Below are 26,043 nucleotides of genomic sequence, written 5' to 3' on the forward strand. Positions count from 1 at the left end.
TAATAAACTTTTTCCTCCTACAAATGATTTCCTGCAAATTAAGGAGGTTTTATTATGATCTTTGCAAACGCTCAAAGAGTAGACAAACCTTAAACTCCGCTATTAGGCAACCAAGCTATCTGATCTAATTCTAGTCGTATTGCTTAGATCATAGCACCAAAAGGAAGTGGAATCAATTTCTTTAGACAGCAGCCTTCTGCATCTAACCATTTCACATTAGGATTCATTCCCAGCATTTCAGCACCGCACAATGCCTGTTATGATAACTTCCCTCAAAAAACTTTCTTTAGTGTTTCTACCAATAATCCACCATTCCAAGGTCCAAACAAAGTAAAGCATTTACTGTAGATAACAGTTTAGATTGTAGGAATGTAAAATAAACATCTCATTTTTACTTAACAAAGAAAAGAAGCCCTCCAAGATATGTATAACACATTACCTGCAAAGTATCATCAAACTGCTAAGCAGGCATACTGGGCTTTACGGGAAAAAATAATATACTTTGTTTTAGCTACATTAATTGTAAGGCTGTGATTAGTACAGTAATCTTTGTGTGCAAGTAATTTGCGTATGGGCTTAAAATCCATAACTACTAGGCCATTGACATACAGTAAACACGAAATGTGGACATAGCATCTTTTGTGTGAAAATAATGTGTTTCAGGTATTGTTTGGGGAAGATCTAAAATAAACCAAACACCTTTGGAGCTAAGACATATCCTTGTTTCAACATAAAACCCTGATGTTAATTTACCAGGTCCATCAGTCGACAACAACTGAAATATTTACATGCATGGACTGCAAGATTGCAGGGTGAGATCTTCCAACTCTGTATAATTTAGACAAAAGCATATTGCTACTGACCAAGTAGAATTCTGCTTGGAAGTCCACAAAGCAGCAGCCCTGGGTCAAATGTACGAAAGATTAAATGGCAAATTAATGATCCACTGTAGAAGAATTATCCCGAAGTCCTCCCTGTTCATAAGAGATGATCCCTTGATCATTTGCCCAATATTCTAAAGACTTGAGTACCACATTTGCAAATATTTTAGCATTAGTTTATAATAATGAGATCACTCAGTAGTTGGAGAGATTTTTATGATCACATTTCTTGTAAATGAGCTGAATAAAAGCCCCACTCCATGAGTCTGGAATTCCTCTCTTATGTAGCACCCAGCAAAAAAGGGGCCATAAGGTCACAGCCCACAACAGAGGATTGGCACCAGATATCACAGCTGGGAGATTATCTGGCCCTACAGCACAAGATAGTTTAATGTATGAGATTATCACTGCAATATTTTCAGCGGTGAACACCCTAAATATCGATTCAGAAATATCGACTGCCCAGAATATCGAATTAAAAATATAGAGCGGACAGAATATCGAATTACCAAAATATAGTTGGTTAGAATATCGAAATTAAGGTAAGAAATATCGATCTCTATAATATCGAATTTAAAATATCGGGGTTTTTTTTGGTCTCGGCTAGCGTAGGTTGCGCACATACGCAGTCTCGCTGGCGAGATTTAATGAAATAGAAGATGTTCACTGGTGAGGTTAAGCCCCGCCCCTCTTCTCCATTGGCTGGCCTCCTAAACGGTGGCCAGCCATTGGAGAAGAGGTCCTAGTGACGTTCTTCTTTCTCAGTAAGCTCCGTCCTTTTCAGACAGGGCTCCTTGACTTACTGCTGGTGTAAAAGGTTTCTTATCTTCTTTATGGGTCCAGATGGCCCCATAAAGAAGATAAGGAACCTTTTATGCCAGCAGGAAGTCAGGAGCTTGTTCCGAGCACTTGTTGTTCTCACACGCTAGAAACTCAACTCTGTCTGCTCCATGGCCTTCTGAGATCCCATACTTTGTACGCAAACATACAAATGCTCCTCGTAATGGTAATAGTTTTTTGGCAGTAACATAAAACCTATTCATGGTAGAATACAAATAAAAGTGTAGTCTTTCCGAGCCCTACCGAGGACTTCGCTTGGGAAAATCACTCAATGCGGTGGCACAATGTAACTGGGGCTTTCAGCTGTGTTTTTTGAGAAGTAGAACAGGACGAGGATAGGTGGCCTAACGGCCAAAGCTGCCGATTTTGGAACTCGGAATCCAAGTTCGAGTACCGGCATCAATCACCATACTGTGATTCAAATCACGAAATCTGCCTGTGCCTTTAAATATGAATCAGACCTTCTGTAATAGAATCTGGCGTTCATGTAAAACGCTATCATTACCGTGGTCCAAGTTTGTGCTTTATTAAAAACACACAAACTGTAAAAAAATAAAAATCTAGATTATAGAAATGGTCTCACTTCAAACTGAATTCAGATCTGAAAAATCTCTCACCTCTTTCTACAACAGCGTCCGGCTAAAAGTGTATCTGGTCCTCGGCAAAGCCGTTGCTGAGCCCCTGTCCCCCGTCCTTCTTGCTTTATTGGCCGTGGCAGGTGGCCCATGAGCCCAGCTGGACACCTCTGTTGACTTTGTCAAAGCAGAGCGGCCAGCGCGTTGATTGCATCACTGCACAATGTACAGAGAAGCTATCAGAAATTACAAAAAAGAGATAAAGAGTGCACAAGCTGTGTATTATACACAAAAAATCACGGAATCCAACTCCAATTCAAAGGAGATCTATCAGATTGTGAAAACCCTCACCAAACTCCTTCAATCCCTGTCAATTAGCAACAATTCACAAGCTCGCTTTGACGATCTAGCAGATTTCTTTTTTCATAAAATTGATCTCATTTATTCATCCTTCTCTTCGGCCAGTGATTTAAACGGCCCAATGAACACCCCGACGACTTCTGTACAGAGCACTATGTGTAGTCAATCACCTTCGCTAGATGAGTTTCCCCTATTACAATCAGAATCACTTGCTACTCTAATGACGCAAGTGAAATCGGGATCCCCTAGTGACCCTGCCCCCCCACGCATATTGGTCACCGTTACCCGGACCATCCTTCCCACCCTACTAGAAGTACTGAACGCCTCAATTGCCAATAGCACAGTACCACCTGCGTGGAAACAGGCTATGGTGCCGGCACTTGCAAAGAAAGCCAATATGGATATTAACAACTTAGGCAATTACCGCCCCATTTCCCTGCTCCCGTGGGCTAGCAAAATTGTCGAGAAGTATATAAATGGCCTCATAACAAACTTCCTTGAGAGTAATCGCCTGCTTGCCCCGTCGCAGACGGGCTTTCGCCCCAAACATGGAACAGAGACTGCCTTGTTGGAAGTCATGGAGGAAACCAGGAAAATGTTGGATCGAGGAGGATCGGTGGCAGTCATCCTCCTCGATCTAAGCGCTGCTTTTGACACTGTAAATCACAAAATCTTACTGCAGCGTCTATATGACACTGGAATATCAGGTAGGGCGCTGGAATCGCTCAAGTCATTTCTCAGTGGCAGAACCTTCCAGGTATATGAAGGAAATAGCATTTCCTCCAGTAAACCCCTTGGCTGTGGAGTGGTATTAAGATCGTTACCTATGCGGACGATACTCAGCTGATGGTCTCTCTGGCACAGGAAAATGACTATTCTGCCAAGGTGGACCTGGTAGGTTGTCTGGAGAAGGTAAAAAGCTGGATGACTCTGTCTTGTCTCAAACTCAATGGGGACAAGACAGAGCTCATACTACTGGGTAGTACAGCCCCAGCATCAATCAGTTCCATTTGGCCTTCCAATTTAGGCCCGCCACCTGTACCTAAAATCGCCATCAAGAGTCTGGGTATCTGGCTTGGCCCCTGACATTTGACTACCAGGCCACTAGACTAGCCTCGACCTGCTTCAGCTTACTCAGAACTCTCAAGAAAAATCTTCCCCTTCTACCTTTTATAGCCAGACAAATGGTGATACAAGGTTTGATCCAATCATGTTTGGATTTTGGAAATGCCCTCTACTTAGGAGCTCCGGACTTTACTCTGCGAAAATTGCAGATAATTCAAAATTGCGCTGCTCGCACGCTACTGCAAATTCCACGTAGGATGTCTGCCAAACCTGGCCTGAAGAAACTGCACTGGCTTCCCGTTAAGGACAGAATTAGTTTTAAGTCCCTATGCATTGCCCATCAGGCTTTCTGGGAGACGGGTCCAGCAATTAACATCCCTCTAATCACCCCATACCATCCCAGAAGACAATTACGTTCAGCCAATGCTTTCTTGGCTGTGGTGCCCAAGGTCAGAAGAACCAGAGCTGGGGGTCGTTCCTTCTCCTTCAATGTTGCTAAGTTATGGAACGCTCTCCCTCTTCATCTAAGGTCCAATCCGGAACTGACATCTTTTCGGAAACAACTAAAAACATTCCTATTTAATAAATAAAGTTTTCCCCATTTCTATGTCCCCCTAGTTAACACTCTCAGTCTTAGCGCTTGGACGCCTCAGGGCAACTATGTGTGCTCTATAAAAATCATTTTCATTTCATTTCAATGTCACTTGTGGAGTTTCGTCATTTCCTTGGGGGGCGGGTGGGCTGGTAGGACAAAACTCGAATGACGTGAACCTGGGATCAGAGTTAGGCATCAGAAGGGTCCCAAGTGGTCAGAGAGGTGTCAGCCACCACGCCTTTCTGCTTAGTCGGCTGCTGGACTCTGCAGCCACGTACCCTCCATGCCAGACCCTCCAACCCGTTTAATTTACTTCTTGCTGGGCTTTCAAGACGCTGACCACTCACACCACCACGGCCTGGTTCCTGTTGGTCTCTTGTTGGAAGCTCTAGTCACCAGAGCGAGGCATTCCAGAAGATTCCAGAGGCACAGGTAAACTTATTCAAATGTTTCTATGGATATAGATGCTTGCCCTATCATAACGCACATTTACTGCCTGTCTTTTAAAGTAGTCAATTTCGTAAACAGAAGGATGCTTGAGACCCAACCGTAAATAAAAATGAGATACAAAAAGTATGCAAAACATTAAACAGTAATTTAAGGGAGTTTATATATAAGACCCTTGCGCCACCAGTGCGTGTGGCTCTGTGTGTGTGGCTTGCAGTGTGTATGTGTGTGTGTGTGGCTCGCAGTGTGTGTGTGTGTGTGTGTGTGTGTGTATCTCGCAGTGTGTGTGGCTCTGTGTGTGTGTGGGTCTCTCTGTGTGTGTGGCTCTGTGTGTGTGTGTGGTTCGCAGTGTGTGTGGCTCTCTGTGTGTGTGGCTCTCTGTGTGTGTGGCTGTGTGGCTGTGTGTGTGTGTGTGTGGCTCTGTGTGTGTGTGGCTCTGTGTGTGTGTGGCTCTGTGTGTGTGGCTCTGTGTGTATGTGGCTCTCTGTGTGTGTGGCTCTGTGTGTGTGGCTCTGTGTGTGTGTGGCTCTGTGTGTGTGTGGCTCTGTGTGTGTGTGGCGCTCTGTGTGTGTGGTTCTGTGTGTGTGTGTGGCTCGCAGTGTGTGTGGCTCTCTCTGTATGTGGCTCTGTGTGTGTGTGGCTCGCAGTGTGTGTGTGGCTCTGTGTGTGTGTGTGGCTCTGTGTGTGTGTGTCACTCTGTGTGTGTGGCTCTGTGCGTGTGGGGCTCTGTGTGTGTGTGTGACTCTGTGTCTGTGTGTGTGTGGCTCTGTGCGTGTGGGGGGGCTCTGTGTGTGGAGGGTCTCTGTGTGTGTGGGGGGCCCTGTGTGTGTGTGGGGGTCTATGTGTGTGTGTGGGGCTCTGTGTGTGTGTGTGGGGGGGTCTGTGTATTTGTGTGTGGCATTTGCGAGAGATTAAGCTATTGGCATTGTAAATGACAATGCCATTTATTTATCTGTTTTCAAAACCAACACATAAATACAAATGTTGTCATTTACAATGCCAATAGCTCTAACTTTTGCAAAGGCGGAACCGTCGCATTGCAAATGATTGTTTAGTGTTATGAATGCTAGTATATGTGTTAAAAAGATATATTATATTTGTAATGTATGTTTAATTTTTTTTAAATAATGAATGTTCTGTTATTTAATTTTTGCGTAATTTAATTCCGTAGCGGGTTGTGGGTTTATAGGGGAATAGGGTCGGAAGTAATTTAATTATAGTAAATTAAATATTAGTTTTAATGAATTAATAATTATTTTAAATTTAATTTTACGTTTTAGTTCGGTAGCGGGTTGTGGGTTTATAGGGGAATAGGGTGGGAAGTAATTTAATTGTAATTAAGTAAATATGTATTTTTATTTGTATGTATTGATAATTAATTGTTACTTAATTATTAATTGGTAATTATCTTTTATTAATTGTTAATTAAGTTTTAATTAATTGATTAATTGATAATTATGTTAACTGTTTTAATTGATTATTTGGAGTGGGTTGTGGGTTATGGGGGAATAGGGTGGAAAGTAATTTAATTGTAATTAAGTAAATATGTATTTATACTTATATGTGTTGATAATTAATTAATTGGTAATTAATTATTAATTGGTAATTAATTTGTATTATTTGGTAATTGTTTAATTGATAATGATGTTAATTGTTTGAATTTATTATTTGGAGTGGGTTGTGGGTTATAGGGGAATAGGGTGAGATGTAATGTAATTGTAATTAAATATTTATTAAAAATATTGTTGTGTATTGAAAAATAATTTATTGTTAATTATTAATTGGTAAAAATGTTTTATCGTATTACATTTTTGGTATTGAAAATTAATTGGTTGTTAATTAATTATTAATAGGTAATTACTTTTTAATAAATAACATTTATTGGTATTTATAATTAATTAATTATTACATATTTTGTAATTGGTAATTATTTTAATTAATTTTAAATTGGTATTGATAATTAATGTATTCTTATTTAAATATTAAATCATTACTTTTCCTACTGTTGCACTCTCTGGAGTGGGAATAGTAATTTTTACCCTCCCGCTATCCAACGCTTTCCCTACTGTTGCACTCTCTGGAGTGGTAATAGTAATTTTTACCCTCCCACTAACCAACGCTTCCCCTACTGTTGCATTTTCTGGAGTGGGAATAGTAATTTTTGCCCTCCCGCTATCCAATGCTTCCCCTACTAGTGCACTCTCTGGAGTTGGAATAGTAATTTTTACCCCTACGCTATCCAACGCTTTCCCTACTGAAGCACTCACTGGAGTGGGAATAGTACTTTTTACCCTTCCGCTATCCAATGCTTTCCCTACTGTTGCACTCACTGGAGTGGGAACAGTAATTTTTACCCCTACGCTATCCAACGTAGATACTCACTGGAGTGGGAATAGTAATTTTTACCCCTTCGCTAGCCAATGCTTTCCTTACTGTTGCACTCAATATTAATTAACATAAAAATGATTACTTTAATTATTTTAATTATTATATATTATTAATTTTGATATTTAGATAGTATGTTTATTTATATATATATATGTCAATATATTTTTGATAATGTTCTAAATATTTTTATAATATTATTAAGTAAATATATATTTAAAAAGATTACATTACATTTATTATTTTTACATTTTAAGCTTTTTTACATTATTTTAACTATGTTTTATTTAATTGTGTTTATTATTTAATTACATTCATAGTATTTTTACATTTAAAAAATGCAATATTTTTGTTAACTATATTTTAACTTTCTATATTTTGGAATCAATATTTTAGTACTTACCTGTTTGTAGATAGGCATTCAATATTTTGTTCCTCGATATTTTGGAGTGGATATTTTGGGCAGTCGATATTCGGTCCCTCAATATTTAGTCACTGAACCATTTTCAGCATTTAACGTTTCCAGTATAAAAGGGTGGGAGGTATATTAAGCCAAACTATTTTAAAACCCATTTACAGCACTCCTCTTTCAGAGGATAGAAGTAGGGCTTACATATTTTTCCTCTGGGCCAGTATACTCCAAATTACTAGGAGCAAGTTTTAATTTCATTATGTACTATTTGCCAAAAGTGTTTAGAATTATATTGGTTAATTGCTATAAGCATCTCATCCCAAATTTTAATGGAAATCACTTTTCTCTCTGGATATTCAATCTGAGATAATCATTTTTGATTTTTTAAGCTCATTAAGGAGCTGTGAATTCTTTGCTATATTTTATGTCCCTTACAATTGACCAGCTTCCTTACCTCGTAACAATTAAACAAATCTATTGCATTTTAGGTTGGAAAAAATTGTCAATCAAACCCCTTAAAAAAAAATCTTAGGCAAGCCAACACTTTTGATGCCAAGTTGCTATAAAGAATTAAGGGATGGTTGGTCTTATTAGTTGGAAATTTCTATGCTGTATTTTCAAGGGATGTAATATTGTTTTCTTTAGAGATACACATTTATGTCTCTAGAGGATGAGAGGTACCAATAAGAAGAGTCTGATCCCTTATGACTCCTTGCATTGTGAAGTGGTTGTTTACTTTAAAATAGATAAAATGGATAATCTTAAAGTCCATACATGGCCAGAAATGTTCCTCTGATACAAATGTACAGTCATCATCATCAACTTTATTCAGCTGTAATACCAGCCATAAAAGTACACATCAATCACAATACATTAGTATACCAAAAGAAAACAATAAAAGAGAAAAAAGGTTAAAAGTGTCATATGCAAGAACGACAACTATTTCTTAATAATTAAAATAATATAACAAAATATCAGTGATTCATTGCTCCATGTCAATAATGCTTCCTTGTTAGCAGAGAACAGTTAATAAAGTTAATCACTACAATTTACTAAACATAGGCTTGGCTGGATGATCTTTAATAATGAGATTAATAAAATGATGCTGCGCCAAGAGGGTTTCCAGTTTTTTTAACCCTTTGACAGGATATCAAATAAACTACAATTGCATCTGGAATCTCAAGATCATCTGTCTGTTCATACAATTCTTTAACAAATCAACCTGGGGAAATTTTTCAATTAAAATCACTGGGCATGGATATTTCATCCTAAATATACTTAGATATTCGTCAAAGTCAAGAAGACATAATCAAATGGCACATCATTTGGCTGGGTGTAGATGCTTATAAGAAGATCCATTCTCACTACCCCCCCTAACCCCTCCATGATGCACCTTTCATGTGACAGGCTAAGATCCACTTGCACTTCGAAGTAAGAAATCCCACATCATGTTGCCAAACCCCCTAAGCGATGTCCACCCCCATGTAATCAACATTCTTGTATGAACAGTAAATCCACCAAGCAGGTTCTTAGAATCTAGGGAATCTGCCCACGTACGTGACCTGCTCCAAGGCTCAGGAGTGTCTCTAGAGGAGGGAGAATTAAAGGGTGCATATTGTCATCTCTGCTTCCCCTGCCATTTTTCGGAATTAGAACTCATGCTCAACTATAGCTTTATTGATTAACTAATAGTTCTGATGTCAAAATTAACCAAAGTAGTTTGTCTTATGAATGTTTGTTTTTATTTACAGTGCATTCTGGTGAGCAGAGGTGGACCAAACATATAGGGGAACTAGGTGGTTCCTTAAGCCACAAACTTAAGTCCCAAATTTAATGGAAGAAATCAAATGCAAACAAACTTAAAATGAAAAAGAAATGTGATGGCATCATATGCAAGGTTTGCATACAGTGCCAGTTACTGGCAGCTAGCCTAGGACCACCCTGAGAACGGTTTACACAAGAGGCTTTCGTTTAAGAGGATCAGAGGTTCACACCAGGTCATAGTCACAGATAAAGGGATGGCGGGCTCATATTTCCAAAGTTCTGAAGATTATTATTGCATTACTTACAAAGGACTTATGAGATCTAATTAAAGCAAGTTACAATACTCAAACCATTTGAAGAAAACAATCCTACATATATCTTCCATATTGGAAAAGGTTTGATATTATCATTTCGTTGCATGCATATATTCATGTGCTCTATTCTTTGAAATCTACTACCCAACAACTGCTTTTAGGAAATTTTGAAAACTCTGTTTTTTTCGATTAGATGTGTGGTGTCTTGTGTTGCTGTTGATCCTAATTGGCTTACAGACAGAATGCCCTTCTGGGCAACAGTTTGCGCCTTGCAAGTCTAATTACCATAACAAATATAATATAGCTTATAACACATAACATATAGAGGTCGATTCCGATTCGGGAAAAACTGCTCCGAATAGCCGTTCGGAGCGTTTTTCCCGTACGAATCGTACCCTGCAACGTCCCCCGTATGTACAACGAAGTACGATTCGTACCAGGAGCTGGACTCCGTGCGAATCGTACAGAGACAGTACCAATCAAATCCCCATACGAATCTCCCTCGGAACCCGCTGTACGCGACATCGGTATGGTTCGCGGCTGGTTTTTCCGAGCCAGTAAGTACGATTCGTGTCGGGTACGCACTGTACGACTCTTTTTCGATGGGAGCTGAAAACAGCCGTAAAAGCAGAGTTCGCCTCGAAACAGGTACGGAACGCCCCCCCCCGGTACGGTGCATACACCCCATGATCGCAGGGGTACGGTGCGTACCCCTGCGATCATGGGGTGTACGCACCCTACCCCGTGATCATGGGGTGTACGGACCATACCCCATGTTCGCTGGGTGTACGGTGCGTACACCCTGCGATCGCAGGGGTACGGTGCGGTGTATGCGATTGTGTGCTTTACTGTACGAATCGACCTTACCTGACGTGGACCGTACGAATCGCGTCCTCATACCCCGGTTCGGATCGTACTCGTCGGGTCGTACGGCATGTTTACGATTCGCAAGGGGGCTCCGGATACGAATCGTACGGACGTTTTTTTTCCAGGATCGGAATCGACCCCATACTGTTCTTGGGAGAAATTGCCTAATAAAAATATAGGTTACTAGCCAGAATAAAAACTAGGAGAAGATTTAAATATCCACACACTGGGGTGCACAAGAGGCATCTCATGCTGTATTTTTTGCCCACGAACAGTACACTAAAACTGATAGGAAAGATGAACTAAGCGCTAAATACTGGACACACTGATTTTCTAAATTGTAACACTTAAAAAATCTATTAGAATCTCGTGGGTGGCCTGCCGCCCCCACCTCTGCTGACCCCCTTGGTAGCTTGGCACAGGCAGTCAGGCTTATCTCAGAGCCAATGTGTAAAGCATTTGTACACACACACACATTAACACAGTGAAAACACTACAAAAACAGTCCACAGCATGTTTAGAAAAATAGCCAATATTTATCTAAATAATACAAGAGCAAAACGACAAAAATCCAACATACACAAGTCAAAATATCACTTAAAAATAATTAAGCAAGTTTAGTCCATAGAACTCAATGGATGCATTTGTTTTAGCACAAAGTACCTTAGATACGTCAAAAATCAAAGACGGTGCAAGGCACAGGGGAGGTGAGGCGCCGGAAAAGCAAAGCGATGCGTTGGTTCCTTACCCCTCAGGGGAGGTGATGCATAGAATTCGGGAACCTCTGCCTCGGTTCCTTACTGTGGCACAGTTTGGATGAAGAGTCAGCATTGAGGGACACTGCGTCAAAAATTGAGATACGCTGTGTCTGTGTAGCAGCCGTACACCAGGCTCTGCGTTGATTTCTCAGCATGAAGCAGGTGCTGCGTCGGAGTCAGAGCGGGTGATGACGGCATTTAATGCAACGGGACTTGGAAGCCATTAGGAACAATCTGGCAATGAAGCCGGTAGCCATTGAAAGGGCGCGGCGTAAGTTGAATAGGGCCATGAGACTTTTTTGTGCCGATAAAGGGATCAAAGTGATTGCTCACGCAGGCCTGCGTCTGGAGGATCCACTTCTTTTTCGGGACGACGGAGTGCACCTTTCATACATGGAAAACGCGTATTATTTGATAGAAATGCAGGATGTTATCAGTCTGTTGTGGAATTAGTCTATCTGGTGTCGGCGTGACAGAGAACGAAAGGTGCACTGGTTTGGGTGGGGCAGGTAACCGCTCTCCGGGGGTTCCCTGGGTGGCGGTACTTGGGAGGGGTGGGGAGTCCATGACGGGCAGAATCACCCTTCTGGGGAGGGGGATACAGGTGCAGGATGGGGGTGTGGCAGGCAGGAGTGCCATGACTGTATATATTGGAGGAGGTTGAATGAGAAGAGTGGAAGCGAATGATAAGTGAAGAGGTCGTGCGTGAATTGGGGGAGTTGAGTAAGTGGAGGATGAGTGTGGATGATGTGTGGAAGGTTTGAGTTGGGGGATTGTTAACTGTTTAATGGTGTTATTTTGAATTGGTTGTCAACCCTGTCCTAATAAATGACCTTTTACGCTAAAGCAACAGCGTGGAGTGGTTATTGCGCGAAATGAGGGAGACCGGGAGTTAAAGCTAAACACTGGACTATGCTTACAGGATAGCAGCAGGAAGAGCAGAGTGTGAAAGCCGACACTAGACTCAGTGCCGGCAAGATCGGAAAAGAATAGTGAACGACCACACAGGTCTAAAACCCCTCAACTTACCCTTTCCCACTCCTCAGCTTTAGTGTGTTCACATGAACTGTTGGAGGCCTTCGAGCTTCCAATTGCAAGTTACCGTAACAATTTCCTCTGCGTCATTTTGTGTGTCATGCCCATCTTCCATATCATCTTCCTCCAGGTTGTTCACATAAGGCTTCTGTGTTGTGTCAGCTCTCACTGGTTTGGCCATGTACCTTATTAAGAACATTTTGACCATAGATATTTGTTCAGCATCTTGCAGTGCTGTCAGCATGGTCTCCATATATGTTCCAGTGAATAGTGATGACTCAAATTTTAGTCTGAACTTTACATTTGGATGGTGATCACTTTCCAGTACACAGCCATTCACTCGACTGTACAAGGGGCAAGCGTTCTGATGTTGGGTTATCTTGTCATTTCTCTTCTACTAACAACATTCAGCATTGCTGGCAGAGGTGGGAGACAGAATGCAGAGGTGCCAGTCAGTAGTTTGGTGATGTATGAGGAATGTACAATACCCCTAGAATGACCAAAAGAGGGGCACGTGCTACTTTTTGTCAGACTCCAATTTGGATTGCATTTTTTATTGTTTTCATAAAATGCCATCCTTACCATTCATTTGTAACCACAAGGAAATGGTCCAACAATATCTAATGCTTAGCAATGATGTATTCTTGCATCTCCCTTCTGTGCAGTGTAAGACATATTTCAGTCTTTAGCTCTTTAAAAATTTCTCTAGTTTCAGATTCACTGTTGCAGCCGAAGTGGTGATGGTCACTTCAAGATGCAGAGAGAATATATCCAGTATGGCAAGTACCTGTTGGCCATCAGGAATACTCTAAAGCTCAGCACTGATATTTACAATGGGTTGCATTTGTCAGAGAGGATGGTCATCAGTCTTTTCTCTTACTGATGGCCTGGCACATGAGAAATTCATCTGCTCTTATATCGTTGTATCCATGCCCAGAAACCATTTTTACTTTGGCTTTGATAACCCACTGCCGTGCTAATGAGCTAGGTGGCTAACACACGTCACCGGGGCACAGGGCATAACTATCGATGACATGTAGATTCATTTTTCTAATATGGCAAGTTTGTGATAACTGAACACAAGGCACAAAACATTTCTTCCAGTTTGATCATTTTTGGTTCAGCCCTTAGAATTATTGGCTTTATATGCTCCACGAACCTCTCATCCTTCTACTCTGTAGAGGTACCTTGGATGCGTGACAGAAAATCCAACATAATCAAATCAGATTTCCTTCCTTGGGAATTGGGGGTATGTTGGTGTAGGACCTGGCTAGCATATGTCACAGGCATTAACTCATTGTATCAAAAAGTGCAGTGATTAACTGGTTGCAGTGGTAGAACCCATGTAATGCTCAAAACAGCCACCCATAGCTAACTCAGACAACCACCCCTTACCAAAGTGTTCCATGGTGATGTAAGCCAGGATGGCTTCTATGGCAGCATGAAATTCTTTTCAGTGTTGACGCCTCTAGGTTCACTTGTTACCAAGGCTCTGTGAAGGTTGCCTGGCTTGTGAGAAACCTCCCACAACAGGCCTGCATGTCTAGAGAGCCACCTCTCATGATGCATTCTTACATAGTTCATACTGCTCTTAAGCCATTTGTTCTGCTGTCTTTTGGTTAAATGCAAAAAGAACAATTGATGGACAGAATGCAGAACAATGTCATACATTCACCCCAGTACAGAGATCTGGGCCTAAATCCATTGTTTTTTTGCTCACCATGCCATTCCAGTTAGGACCCACCCATATGCAAACCAGTCTTGACCCTGTGCCTAATGGAAACAGTCCAGCCTGAACTGCCAGGCCAGGTCCTCCCTGGACTGGAAACAAGCATCCTAGGACTGGTTTTGGGCTTTCAGCCCTCATCAGCCAGGATAGCTAGACTCCAGTGGCATGGCGAGCACTGTACCCACATCTGAGCATACCCGTCCCGTCCCACTCGGGGTGACAAATGCAAAAAGAACAATTGATGGACAGAAAACAGAACAATGTCATCCATTCAGCACTGTAACAGAGATCTGGGCCTAAATCCATCGTTTTTTTGCTCACCATTTCCCTTGCTCACTTTGCCACTGGATTCAAGCTTGCCTGGCTGAGGACGGCTTATTAGCCAGAAACCGGTCGCAGGATGCTTATTTCCGGTCCAGGGAAGACATGGCTTGGCAGTTCGGGCTGGACTGTTCCCAAGAGGCACAGGGTCAGACTGATTTGCATATGGCCGTGACTTAACTGGGGTGGTGAAGGGAGCTAAAGCATGATGATGGATTAAAACCCAGATCAGTTGACTGGGGGTGAGTGCTTGCAATGTTCAGCACTCCGTCCATCATCCCCTTTGGTTTTGCTTTGTTCGCACTAAGTTGGCAGGGTGTGCCCAGACGTGGGTCGCTTGCTCACTTTGCGACTGGATTCAAGCTAGCCTGGCTGAGGACGGCTGATTAGCCAGAAACCGGTCCTTGGATGCTTGTTTCTGGTCCAGGAAAGACTTGGCTTGGCAGTTCGGGCTGGACTGTTCCCATGAGGCACAGGGTCAGACTGATTTGCATATGGCCGTGACTTAACTGGAGGGGTGGAGGGAGCTAAAGCATGATGATGGATTAAAACCCAGATCAGTTGACTGGGGGTGATTGCTTGCAATGTTCAACACTCCGTCCATCATCCCCTTTGGTTTTGCTTTGTTCGCACTAAGTTGGCAGGGTATGCCCAGACGTGGGTCCCTTGCTCACTTTGCGACTGGATTCAAGCTAGCCTGGCTGAGGACAGCTGATTAGCCAGAAACCGGTCCCAGGATGCTTGTTTCCGGTCCAGGGAAGACATGGCTTGGCAGTTCGGGCTGGACGGTTCCCATGAGGCATAGGGTCAGACTGATTTGCATATGGCCGTGACTGAACTGGGGTGGTGGAGTGAGCTAAAGAATGATGATGGATTAAAACCCAGATCAGTTGACTGGGGTGAGTGCTTGCAATGTTCAACACTCCGTCCATCATCCCCTTTGGTTTTGCTTTGTTTGCATTAAGTTGGCAGGGTATGCCCAGACGTGGGTCCCTTGCTCACTTTGTCACTGGATTCAAGTTAACCTGGCTAAGGACGGCTGATTAGCCAGAAACCGGCCCCAGGATGCCTTTTTCCAGTCCAGGGAAGACATGGCTTGGCAGTTCTGGCTGGACTGTTCCCATGAGGTACAGGGTCAGACTGATTTGCATATGGCCGTGACTGAACTGGGGTGGTGGAGTGAGCTAAAGAATGATGATGGATTAAAACCCAGATCAGTTAACTGGGGGTGAGTGCTTGCAATGATCAACACTCTGTCCATCATCCCCTTTGGTTTTTCTTTGTTCGCACTAAGTTGGCAGGGTAAGCCCAGACGTGGGTCCCTTGCTCACTTTGCAACTGGATTCAAGATAGCCTGGGTGAGGACGGCCGATTAGCGAGAAACCGGTCCCAGGATGCTTGTTTCAGGTCCAGGGAAGACATGGCTTGGCAGCTCCGGTTGGACTGTTCCCATGAGGCATATAGTCAGACTGATTTGCATATGGCTGTGATTGAACTGGGGTGGTGGAGTGAGCTAAAGAAGGATGATGGATTAAAACCCAGATCAGTTGACTGGGGGTGAGTGCTTGCAATGTTCAACACTCCGTCCATCATCCCCTTTGGTTTTGCTTTGTTCGCACTAAGATGGCAGGGTATGCCCAGACGTGGGTCCCTTGCTCACTTTGCAACTGGATTCAAGCTAGCCTGGCTGAGGATGGCTGATTAGCCAGAAACCGGTCCCAGGATGCTTGTTTCCGGTCCAGGGAAGACATGGCTTGGCAGTTCGGGCTGGACTGTTCCCATGAGGCACAGGGTTAGACTAATTTGCATATGTCTGTGACTTAACTGGGGTGGTGGAGTGAGCTAAAGCATGATGATGGATTAAAACCCAGATCAGTTGACTGAGGGTGAGTGCTTGCAATGTTCAACACTCCGTCCATCATCCCCTTTGGTTTTGCTTTGTTCGCATTAAGTTGGCAGGGTATGCCCAGACGTGGGTCCCTTGCTCACTTTGTCACTGGATTCAAGTTAATCTGGCTAAGGACGGCTGATTAGCCAGAAACTGGCCCCAGGATGCCTTTTTCCGGTCCAGGGAAGACATGGCTTGGCAGTTCGGGTTGGACTGTTCCCATGAGGCACAGGGTCAGACTGATTTGCATATGGCCGTGACTGAACTGGGGTGGTGGAGTGAGCTAAAGAATGATGATGGATTAAAACCCAGATCAGTTGACTGGGGGTGAGTGCTTGCAATGTTCAACACTCTGTCCATCATCCCCTTTGGTTTTTCTTTGTTCGCACTAAGTTGGCAGGGTAAGCCCAGACGTGGGTCCCTTGCTCACTTTGTCACTGGATTCAAGTTAACCTGGCTAAGGACGGCTGATTAGCCAGAAACCGGTCCCAGGATGCTTGTTTTCGGTCCAGGGAAGACATGGCTTGGCAGCTCCGGTTGGACTGTTCCCATGAGGCATATAGTCAGACTGATTTGCATATGGCCGTGACTGAACTGGGGTGGTGGAGTGAGCTAAAGAAGGATGATGGATTAAAACCCAGATCAATTGACTGGGGGTGAGTGCTTGCAATGTTCAACACTCCGTCCATCATCCCCTTTGGTTGTCTTTCAGTTAAAGGCAAACCAAAATGGGGATGGCTCCCTCTAAGACTAAGAGAAGTTGGATCCTATATTGCAAAAAAGGTACAAATACTAACCCCTAGCTGAACTTTAGGTAATAATCCAGATACTGATTAATGATTAGATTGTAACATTGTACAAATCACAAAGAAGACTTTAGCATACTTGCTTCAAAAACAACGTGTTGTACTTAGTAGTTAATAACCAATTAGTATATTTATATGTATATGCACTAAAAACTTGTCCTCAGACAATAAAAAATTCTGAGGCAGGGTCAGGTTAGTTTGTATATTTTGTGAATTGCAGTGATTTTACTCTTTTATGGGTGGGTGTTTGCATTGTATTGCCCCCGCCCCCTAACTCCTCCTCCATAATTGTCCCCTAACCCCATTTATTTTGGAGTTAATATTATTCCCCATTTTTCTAGTGCTCGTCATGGTTCTCAATCACTTATTACAAAATCATATACCAGTGTGTGTGGAGATCACAGTGTGTGTTGAGGCAGAAGTAGGCAAAGGTAGAAGAGTCAGAGGTGAAAATCTCCTCACATAGGTTTGTGAGTTGCATTTAGAGTACGAAATGTAGTATTGCTGGAGCACTACTTTATGTACTCCAAAATGCAGTGTCTGAATCAAGCCCGCTGTCTCTAGTCATTCCTGAATCCCTCTTCTTGCGGTGAGTACTCTGGAATATATATATATATAGTATGAGTAGTAAAGGGGAGGGTGGTCAATGCAACATAGAACTGGTTTTGATGGCTTCAGATCAATTAGTCTTGCATTATTCTATCTCCTGAGCTATGGCCAGGTTATTCTTATTAGCACTAGCTAATTTGTTTTTATTTATTTTCTGAGTTTTCTATAGCATTAACATGGCCTAGGGGCATTAAAAGTAATCACCAAAACTGATCTATTAATAGCAGTAAAAATAAGCAAATTCAAGGACCAAATAATACATGGTCTAAACCACCATACCCTATCAGTGGAATGGGGCAATGGAAATTAGAGTAATGAAAGGCAGAGAGTTCTCAGTCGCAACCAAAGAGCCTTTGAAATTGCAGGACTATAAGCTCCATTTTAGGTCGAGCCTGGGCGGCGCATGCGCTGCTCTGTGAGGCATGCTGGATTCAGGTATGCACTTGAAGCTCTGCCCATTTTTCCGCCCATCTTTTCAATTGTCTCCTGTTACTTTCCTTTCGAAATAGTTGCTTTTGATTCATGAATAGGCTTAGTAGTCCCTCATTAGTACCGCCTTGTCTGTGTTTGTAACTTCCCATGAGTACTGGATTTTTTACTTGTGTTGTTACACAGTCTGTTTTATCTACAGTCTATGAGCACTATGGGGCATATTATCAAGAACAGGCGATAAAATCATCGCCGCTTTATCGGCAGAAAACTGCCGCTAAAGCGGCGATAATGGGCTTGACAATAGGCCCTTGTGAATTCCCATAGCAGCCCAGGTTCTGGTGTTAACCTGGGCTGCTATGGGAATTCACAAGGACTTATTTTACACGCCTGGCTCCATAACTTTAAACTGCTGAGTTAGCTGTTAGCTGCGGCACCTCTCTCTTCCTAGTTTACCATATCTGCACTCCCCTGAAATGATTCACCGGCGCACAGATTACTGATGTAGCTTCTCCCTGTCTTCCAAGGGCCTTCCTTCACCCTACGATGTCCACGCAGGTCCACCTTCCGTAGCTTGGCAGCCTTGACCCCTTGGGGCTCCTTTCCCCCATGGCTCCTCTTTCGACGCCTTTTTGGTTGCACCCCTCTTCATGGCATGGCTCTCCTTATCCAGACAGTGCTTCAAAACTGTCCCCTCCCTTGTCTGCACCCCCTGCGACCGGGACACCACCTACTATGGTGTCTGTGACTCCTCAGCTGGCGCCTCTCTAGCCCGCTTTACAGTTGCAGTTTAATTGTTAGGAATTATATCAACTATATCCTTGCTTGTGCAGCCGGTAAGATGTGAACGCGTTCCAAACTGCCGGCAGCATGTCACTCTTCCCCATCAACGAACAAATAAAGTTTTTTTTTAAATGACCTATACAGTTCATTTTGTTATTTCTAACATTACAGATGTACTGTACAAAGCTGGGTTATGCCTTTCTTCCGTAGTTGTTTGGCTGTCTCGCTCTTCTATAGTAAATTTATAAAAATAAAATAATGACGCAGCAGCAATATATCTTACAGTAGTTTTCACCATATTTTCTATATTTGCACATGTATAAAATACTAAATGTTATTGAACACTTTTATTATACGGTGTTTTCTGTCATTGCAAGCATACGAAGTGCAGTTAGTCTTTCTGCACTTTATTTTCTGCAGTTAGTCTTTCTGCTCTTCCTACACCTGAAGTAATTTGTATAACCGCAAATGGCAGTAGAACTTTTCCAGGTTGTAAATAATGCTTATAATAGTATGTACAATTTTGTTTTCAGACCCATTGTCTATTTTCTTTGAGATTGTAAACCACTTTTTATTGTGTTTTGAGTTCTGAATTTACTGTTATTTTCTACTTTAAAACTCCTTTAAGTAGCATTTCCAATGCAATAGGTCTTGCATTTGCAAGAGTTTGAGCTAATGGCATTGTAAATGACAATGCCTTTTATTTATCTGTGTTAAAAACCAACACATAACAAACACATAAATGAAAGGCATTGTCATTTACAAAGCCAATTGCTCATAATCTCGCAAATGTGAGACCTATTGCATTGCAGATGCTTGTTTAAAAATTGCAAGGCAGAAAGTCATGCGTATAGCTGGTGGTAGTGAATTGCAGATTCTTGTTGCGCTGCCAGAGAATGCAAGAGGTTCAAGGAGGAAGGCTTCGCAGATCCCTGTAGATTACCAGGAATTTTCAGTTTTTCATCCAAATAGGAGGATGTGGAGGTGCATAGGTCTGTGTGAGTGATGTAAGCAAACTTAAATTGTGCTTTCTTCAAAGGTGAGCCACTATAGAGTGAAAAGGACCGGAATGATGTAGTCAACTTTCCTGTACCCAGTAAGAAAGCAAGCAGTTGCATGTTGCATAGCTCTAAGGGGAAGAAAGATGGACTTTTGGGATGCCTTGTAGAAGGTGATTCTCATAGTACAGTCTGCAGAGATTGAGTGCCTATACAACTGACATTAGATCTTGATCAGAAATGAAATGCTTGACACTCCTGAGCAGTCTGAGGTGGTAGCACGTGATCTTGGCCATGGCGGAGATTCTACTTTGTAGGTAAAGCTGGTGGTCAAGGATGACTCCCAAAAATGTAGCTTTATCCACAATAACCAGTTTACAATCCAGAGGAGAACGAGTTGCAGCACATTTGGACAGGTATATTTTTTTCAGGGAGATTGTCAGGAACTCTATTTTCATGCAGTAGAGTTTTGGGTGATAACCGGGCATTCATTTTTTAATTTTTCTTAGGCATTGGAGATCCGGGAGATGTCATTCAGGGAGAAAGTCTTAAGATAATTCTGGGTGTATACAGCTTGCTGATATCACTGGATCCACTTCCCTTCCCTAATATGTCATACACGAAGTAACACATATTATTTCTGTTGAGAGGTGTTACAAAGAGATTATGGGAAGGCTGGGGTATAAAAACATTTGAATGACTTTCAATAAAATTAGAGTTTAACATTCCCTAAAGTTTCTCATATGTAAAAGTATGCCTAGAATTCCAATACTCATCAGCCTCTCAAATAGTAGGCTTGTCGTTGTAGCGCATATTTACCAACATTTACTTCAATGACTACTAAAACATATAATTGATGTAAATCACTGCAGCTGTGAGGAATGTTAGACTTACCGTGCCAAACTACAAATGGATGACCGTTTTTAAGTAGTTGCTGAAAAAGTTGGTTATTGCCATAATATGACTTGCTACGTGCATTGTTCACAAAATGAGAAACATTTTATGTTCTGCTCGTTACAGGTCCAGACTGCTAAACCAATGGTGGATGCAAGTTCTCCACGAACCTATGGTCATCTGAATCTAAAGCTTAAGAAGTTGAAGGTATAAGCAGCGGGTTCATTTTATTGGAAATCCTATTAGTTTTAACAAACTTTATTTTTCTTCTTTCCTGATACTACCATGTACATGGTTATTAGATGATATAAATGTATTGCTTGCAGAATAAGATCGTTACAGTATAGTTAGTTCTAGAGGTTTACAAGCATTGGTCTTGCTGAGGTTGTGTATTTTAACCAGGGCTGTTGCAGTTTCTGGAAGCAGTGAAGCATGAGCCGAGGCGTCACACAAATCAATAGCCCTATGCAGATTGTGGTATTGGGCCTTTGAGATGCCCAAATATAGCAATTATTCACAGACCGTAGGCTGACTGGGGTTCCATGACTAGTTCCCAGGTGAACACTGGGCCAAAGGAGGGCTGCGCTGCACCCATCAGTCGCAGGGCGAGCCCCCCCCCCTTTAAAACAATTGGCATGTACTTTTGCATCCTTTACTCTATTTAAGGATCTATCCGAGTCTGCCTTTACCATCATTGTGATAATATAGGGAAACAAAAATCTTCTGTGATTCCACCTTTACCCACACAGGCAACTGTTCTGAATGGATTTTTGCAGTGGTGAGTGGGGGTGATTAGTAAAGAGATCAAGTTGGCAGAGTGACACTTGGCACTTTCCTTGTCTCTGACACATTGTTTTTGCCTGAGTTGCAGACTGTCGATGTGGGGTTGGTCCAGTGTATGTCAGAGGTAATACCAGGTACCTCAGGCATTGCCACTAGTAGACTTAGCGTACCCACTGGAGTGCCCGCTGGGCACCTGAAGAGGACAGAATTCCAAATTTGAAAGCACTCCAGTGGTATTAAAACAAGAGGCCTAGCAAGTAAGAAGAAGAGAGTTGGGGGGTGGGGCAGGTCAAAGAGACAGAGCCCTGGCCCATCAATTCAATTGCCAACCCAACTGGTATGCCCGGGCCTAAAATAAAGGGGGAGGGTTGGGATTAGGGCCTGAGTCAATGGAGGATCTGTGCAATCGAGGTATGATTTCTATGACAAACTAATTAAATCTTATTTTTGACCACCTTGAGAATATCGAGAAAGAGCTGGCAAAAAGGAGCCATGCCCCTGAGGTGCACCACCCCCACTCCCACACCCCTGACTGCCCCTCAAATGACTCCTCTATTGCCTTACTCTTTGCCAGTGTCTGAAAACTCCAGTATGTCAAGCAAATGTCTGCAAGATCAAGGAAGGGACTTCTGGGAGCAATGGTGTGAGGAAGGAAATCAGCCCTCAGGGAACACCAGAGGACAGAGAAGAACTTGAATCATCATCATCATCATCATCAAAAACTGTATTTCGACAAGAATGTCATAAAAGCGTACATCATTGAGATAGTTAAAAAGTAAACACTAGACTTCAGTTGCATTTAAGAAATAAGGTTATAACACATATCCTAGATGAATAATAGCACAAATACATAAAAATACGTTATATATGGTTTTCCCCCCAGGAGTTTAAAAATCCGGCATCAGTCCAGCCCTGCAAAGTAACTTAGTTGAACAAGTTCATACATTATTCACCAAGGACCTTCTGATGATCCACATTGCTGATAAAAATTTAGATACAGCAAAGACCATTACAGGTGAGAGGTCCGTTTTAAGTATTCTATATACTTGGAAGCAGTGCCTAATCCCCATATTTTTACATAGCGGAATAATCCACCTCCCTCTCGGTTTTGAGTATGCGGGACGAAAAAACAGAACATGCACTTCATTTTCCAGGTCAGAGGTGCAACCTGGACAGTTCTTAGGGGAAGAGGGATACCAATTGCACGTGAAAGTTCTGATGGGTAGTGAGCCATGCCGCCATTGTAGGTACAACTTCCTTGCAATGATGGGGCTAACATCATCTAAGACATGTTCAAATTGATAAAAATCCTTAGTCATTAAAAACATACCAGTAAGTGAGCCGGAATGGGAATTTGGCATAAGAGTGATCAGTTTGCTTTCACGATACATATTAACCAACTGGTTGCGCGAAATTCCACAACACGCATGCTCTGGATCGGACCACATTGATGCAAGACCTAGTTTCTCCAGTCTCTCTTTCACATACTTAAGCCAGGAAAATTTGCTCACATTCACAAGCCTCAATACATCGGCTAACTCTTGCCTATAATTCATGAGCTCCGGAGTGACCCAGAGTCTCCGCCAAAAAGTTAATGGCTTAAGGCCAAGCTCCTCATCGATGGGTCTAAGGCCCAAATCTAGCCTTAAGGGCATTAGAGTTGTACTCCGGGACAGCGCAACCAGATGTCTTAAAAACTTGTTCTCCGCAACAGAGATCGCTGAGCAGCCCTTATGTCCCCAAAGTTCACCACCATAAGTTACTGCCCCCCCGGGCCCGGAGTTTATATATCTCCAAGGGTGGGCCAAATGGTTTGATCGGGGATTTTGTCAGGAGTTTGAGTATGCCCCCCACTATCTGAGTCAGCTTTAGTTGCGATTTTAATTGATGTTGGCCTCAGGTAATGGATTCATTCAATGTAAGCCCCAGATAGAAAAAGGTATGAACCCTTTCCAAGCGGACTCCGGCTATTGAGGGGTTTGGGTGTGTTGCTACCGGGGGATTAAAGATCATAAATTTCGTTTTCGAGGTGTATATTTCCAACCCCCGATCCCCACAGAAGGATACAAACCCATCCAAAACTCGCTGGATGCCCATAGGTGTCTTTGAGAGCAATAAAGTATCGTCGGCAAACATAATCGCTGGAATCCGACGTCCTGCGAGTTTTGGAGCGTCACTATCTACTACCACATCCAGGTGTGAGATTACCCCACTGACATAGAGGCAAAACAGGGCGCCAGAACGCACCCCTGTCTTACCCCCCTGCCAACGGGGAATCTGCCTGACAAAGCACCATCTTTCCCACACCTCACCTGCGCGAAATTCTCGGTGTGGAGTCGGATTATCATATTTAATAGCAGGGGCGATATGCCCAGGTCCCTAAGCATAGTCCACAGTTTCCCGCGCGGCACAAGATCAAAGGCCGCGCGGATATCCACAAAAACTGTGTAAAGTGAGCCACCCTCTATCATTACTGTCTTCCAAAAGAGCAGGGTTAATCAAAAGATCTGGTCCGTGGTGGAGACATTCTCTCTAAACCCTGCCTGCAATGGACTTAAGATGGAATGCTCCTGTATACATAGCAACAAGCGATCTAGGATCAGCCTTGAAAAAAGCTTTTGGGGTACATCAATAAGGCTAATTGGCCTGTAGTTGGCTGGGAGTAAAGGTGAGCCCTTCTAGAAGATAGGGACTATCTCTGCTCCCAGCCAAGTACTAAGGACCGCCATGCCACCCCAAATGGCATTGTAGACAACCGTTAAATATGGGGCCCAGACCCTGGGCTCATGCTTCAGGAGATCACCCGGCAATTTATCTAAACCTGCTGCCTTGCCAGAAGGGAGGTTGAGAATAGCAGTACAGATCTCACCCTCAGTAAACTCGGGGTCTATAATTTCCGTGATGGAACTGGGGGCCGCTCCCTCCATATCCAGGTCACAGGAATGGGGTTCCCCCTGATACAAGGTAAGGAAGTGTTCTTCCCACACCTCTGCAGCAATATTGGGCACTATAGCCGAAACGGATTCAGCCGACCCGGTATTTACAATTTGCCAAAACTTCCGGGGATCTCTTATTTTGAGAGCAGGTGTTAAATTGGCCCAGTTCTCATTGCCCCACTCTATCTTAGCGTGATGGATTTGGTGCCTATATGCTGCCCTCCTTTCTTTTATTAGTGCCCTATTGTCTTTTTGTTTCAAAGCCTTAAGGAGGTCTGCTTTCGCCTTTCTACAAGCCGAGTTAAACCAGGTAAGTTTAGAACCCACTCTTCTCCTCATTAGCCCAGGAGGAATTAAAATTTCAGCTAGGCTATTAATTAGAACCTTATACAGAAGTCCAAGTTGTGTGTACACTACAGGGGAGGGGTGTTTTGTACTCATGGCGCCAGAAGCTTCCAGCACTGGTATCACAATCTAAGGGGCTTTTTTGAGCCTACAGGGCATAGACAAGCTAACTTTTTTCCTCAACTCCCGGCTAATTGCATGCCTTATGTTTTAGTGCTGAAAAACTTTCCGGTTGTAGCCCTGCATATGAGAGAAAGTTATTCTGCACTAAAAAATCAAAGTAACCTGTTGGTTAAGGGACAAATCCAGCTGGCCCATTGACTTTCGTTGGATTCGGCCTGGCAAGAAGGAAGTTTCTGGTTACTGCCTCATTATCAACTTTAAGGGGTTTATCTTGATGTTGGGCGGAACTGCTTCCTTCCGACACTGACTTCGTCCTGGGACCGACCGACCGACACCCGGTCAGCAGTCCCGACTGACTCATTTTGATACAACCAAACACTGTTGGGTCGCAAGCTCCCTTTCCTGAATGGGAGCTCGTGTTTCAGCCATAAACCGGCCATAACACAAGCTCTCATTGAGGAAAGGGCATCTGTACACCGGTGGCAGGCACCACAGGGTGCCTGCCACAAGGTGTGGGGATCAACAGGGAGGCCGTGCACCAAAGGGGACCTGCTGAGGGCCCCCAAACATGCTTTCTGACATGGTTTCCATGTTAGAAAGGCCAGCATGGAAACCAGGTTGGAAACCGTGCATCGGAATCCCAAGGGCGGAAAGGCCCGCCCTTGAGATTACTTGCCGGCCTCCAAATGGTGGACAGGCTCTCCGAGCCCTTCGGATGCCAGCTGGAATGACTAACTGGTTTTACTTACCCACCGCCTCCATCATAACGAGGATGTTTGAAAGAAAACCGAGCAGCCTATTACAATGTGTTCCTGTGGTCTGAGCCTTATAGGGGCCGCATCGTAATCAGCCCCTAAATCACTGAATCATTGTTAAAGTTTTTCTATTCTCAATGTTGGGGCCCAGGTTCCATTCAGGTTTTACCATTGGGCTATTTTTTCTGGTCAATGTTGCTTCCTTCCAGACCAGCGCAAGAAAGTTCTTGTCAGCCGGAGGATGTGAGTCAAGAGTATAATGTTGAAGTGCAGAACTTTTATGAACCACTTGGCCCCTTAGAAGAGCTGGACTGACTTCCTGACAGCCCGGTTGTATGATGTTACA

At 43.1% G+C, this 26,043-nt stretch overlaps 1 protein-coding gene across 1 annotated transcript in view; it reads left to right on the plus strand.

Annotated features, from left to right (window-relative positions):
• LOC144771860 (uncharacterized) overlaps positions 1–26,043 on the plus strand; it is an 85,055-nt gene that overhangs the window by 16,664 nt on the left and 42,348 nt on the right. The window contains exon 2 of the mRNA XM_078656117.1: positions 20,882–20,962. Coding sequence (XP_078512243.1) covers positions 20,882–20,962 — 81 coding nt within the window. The remainder of the gene's footprint in view (positions 1–20,881; positions 20,963–26,043) is intronic.

This window comes from Lissotriton helveticus, chromosome 8, assembly GCF_964261635.1.
Source record: "Lissotriton helveticus chromosome 8, aLisHel1.1, whole genome shotgun sequence".
NCBI lineage: Eukaryota > Metazoa > Chordata > Amphibia > Caudata > Salamandridae > Lissotriton > Lissotriton helveticus.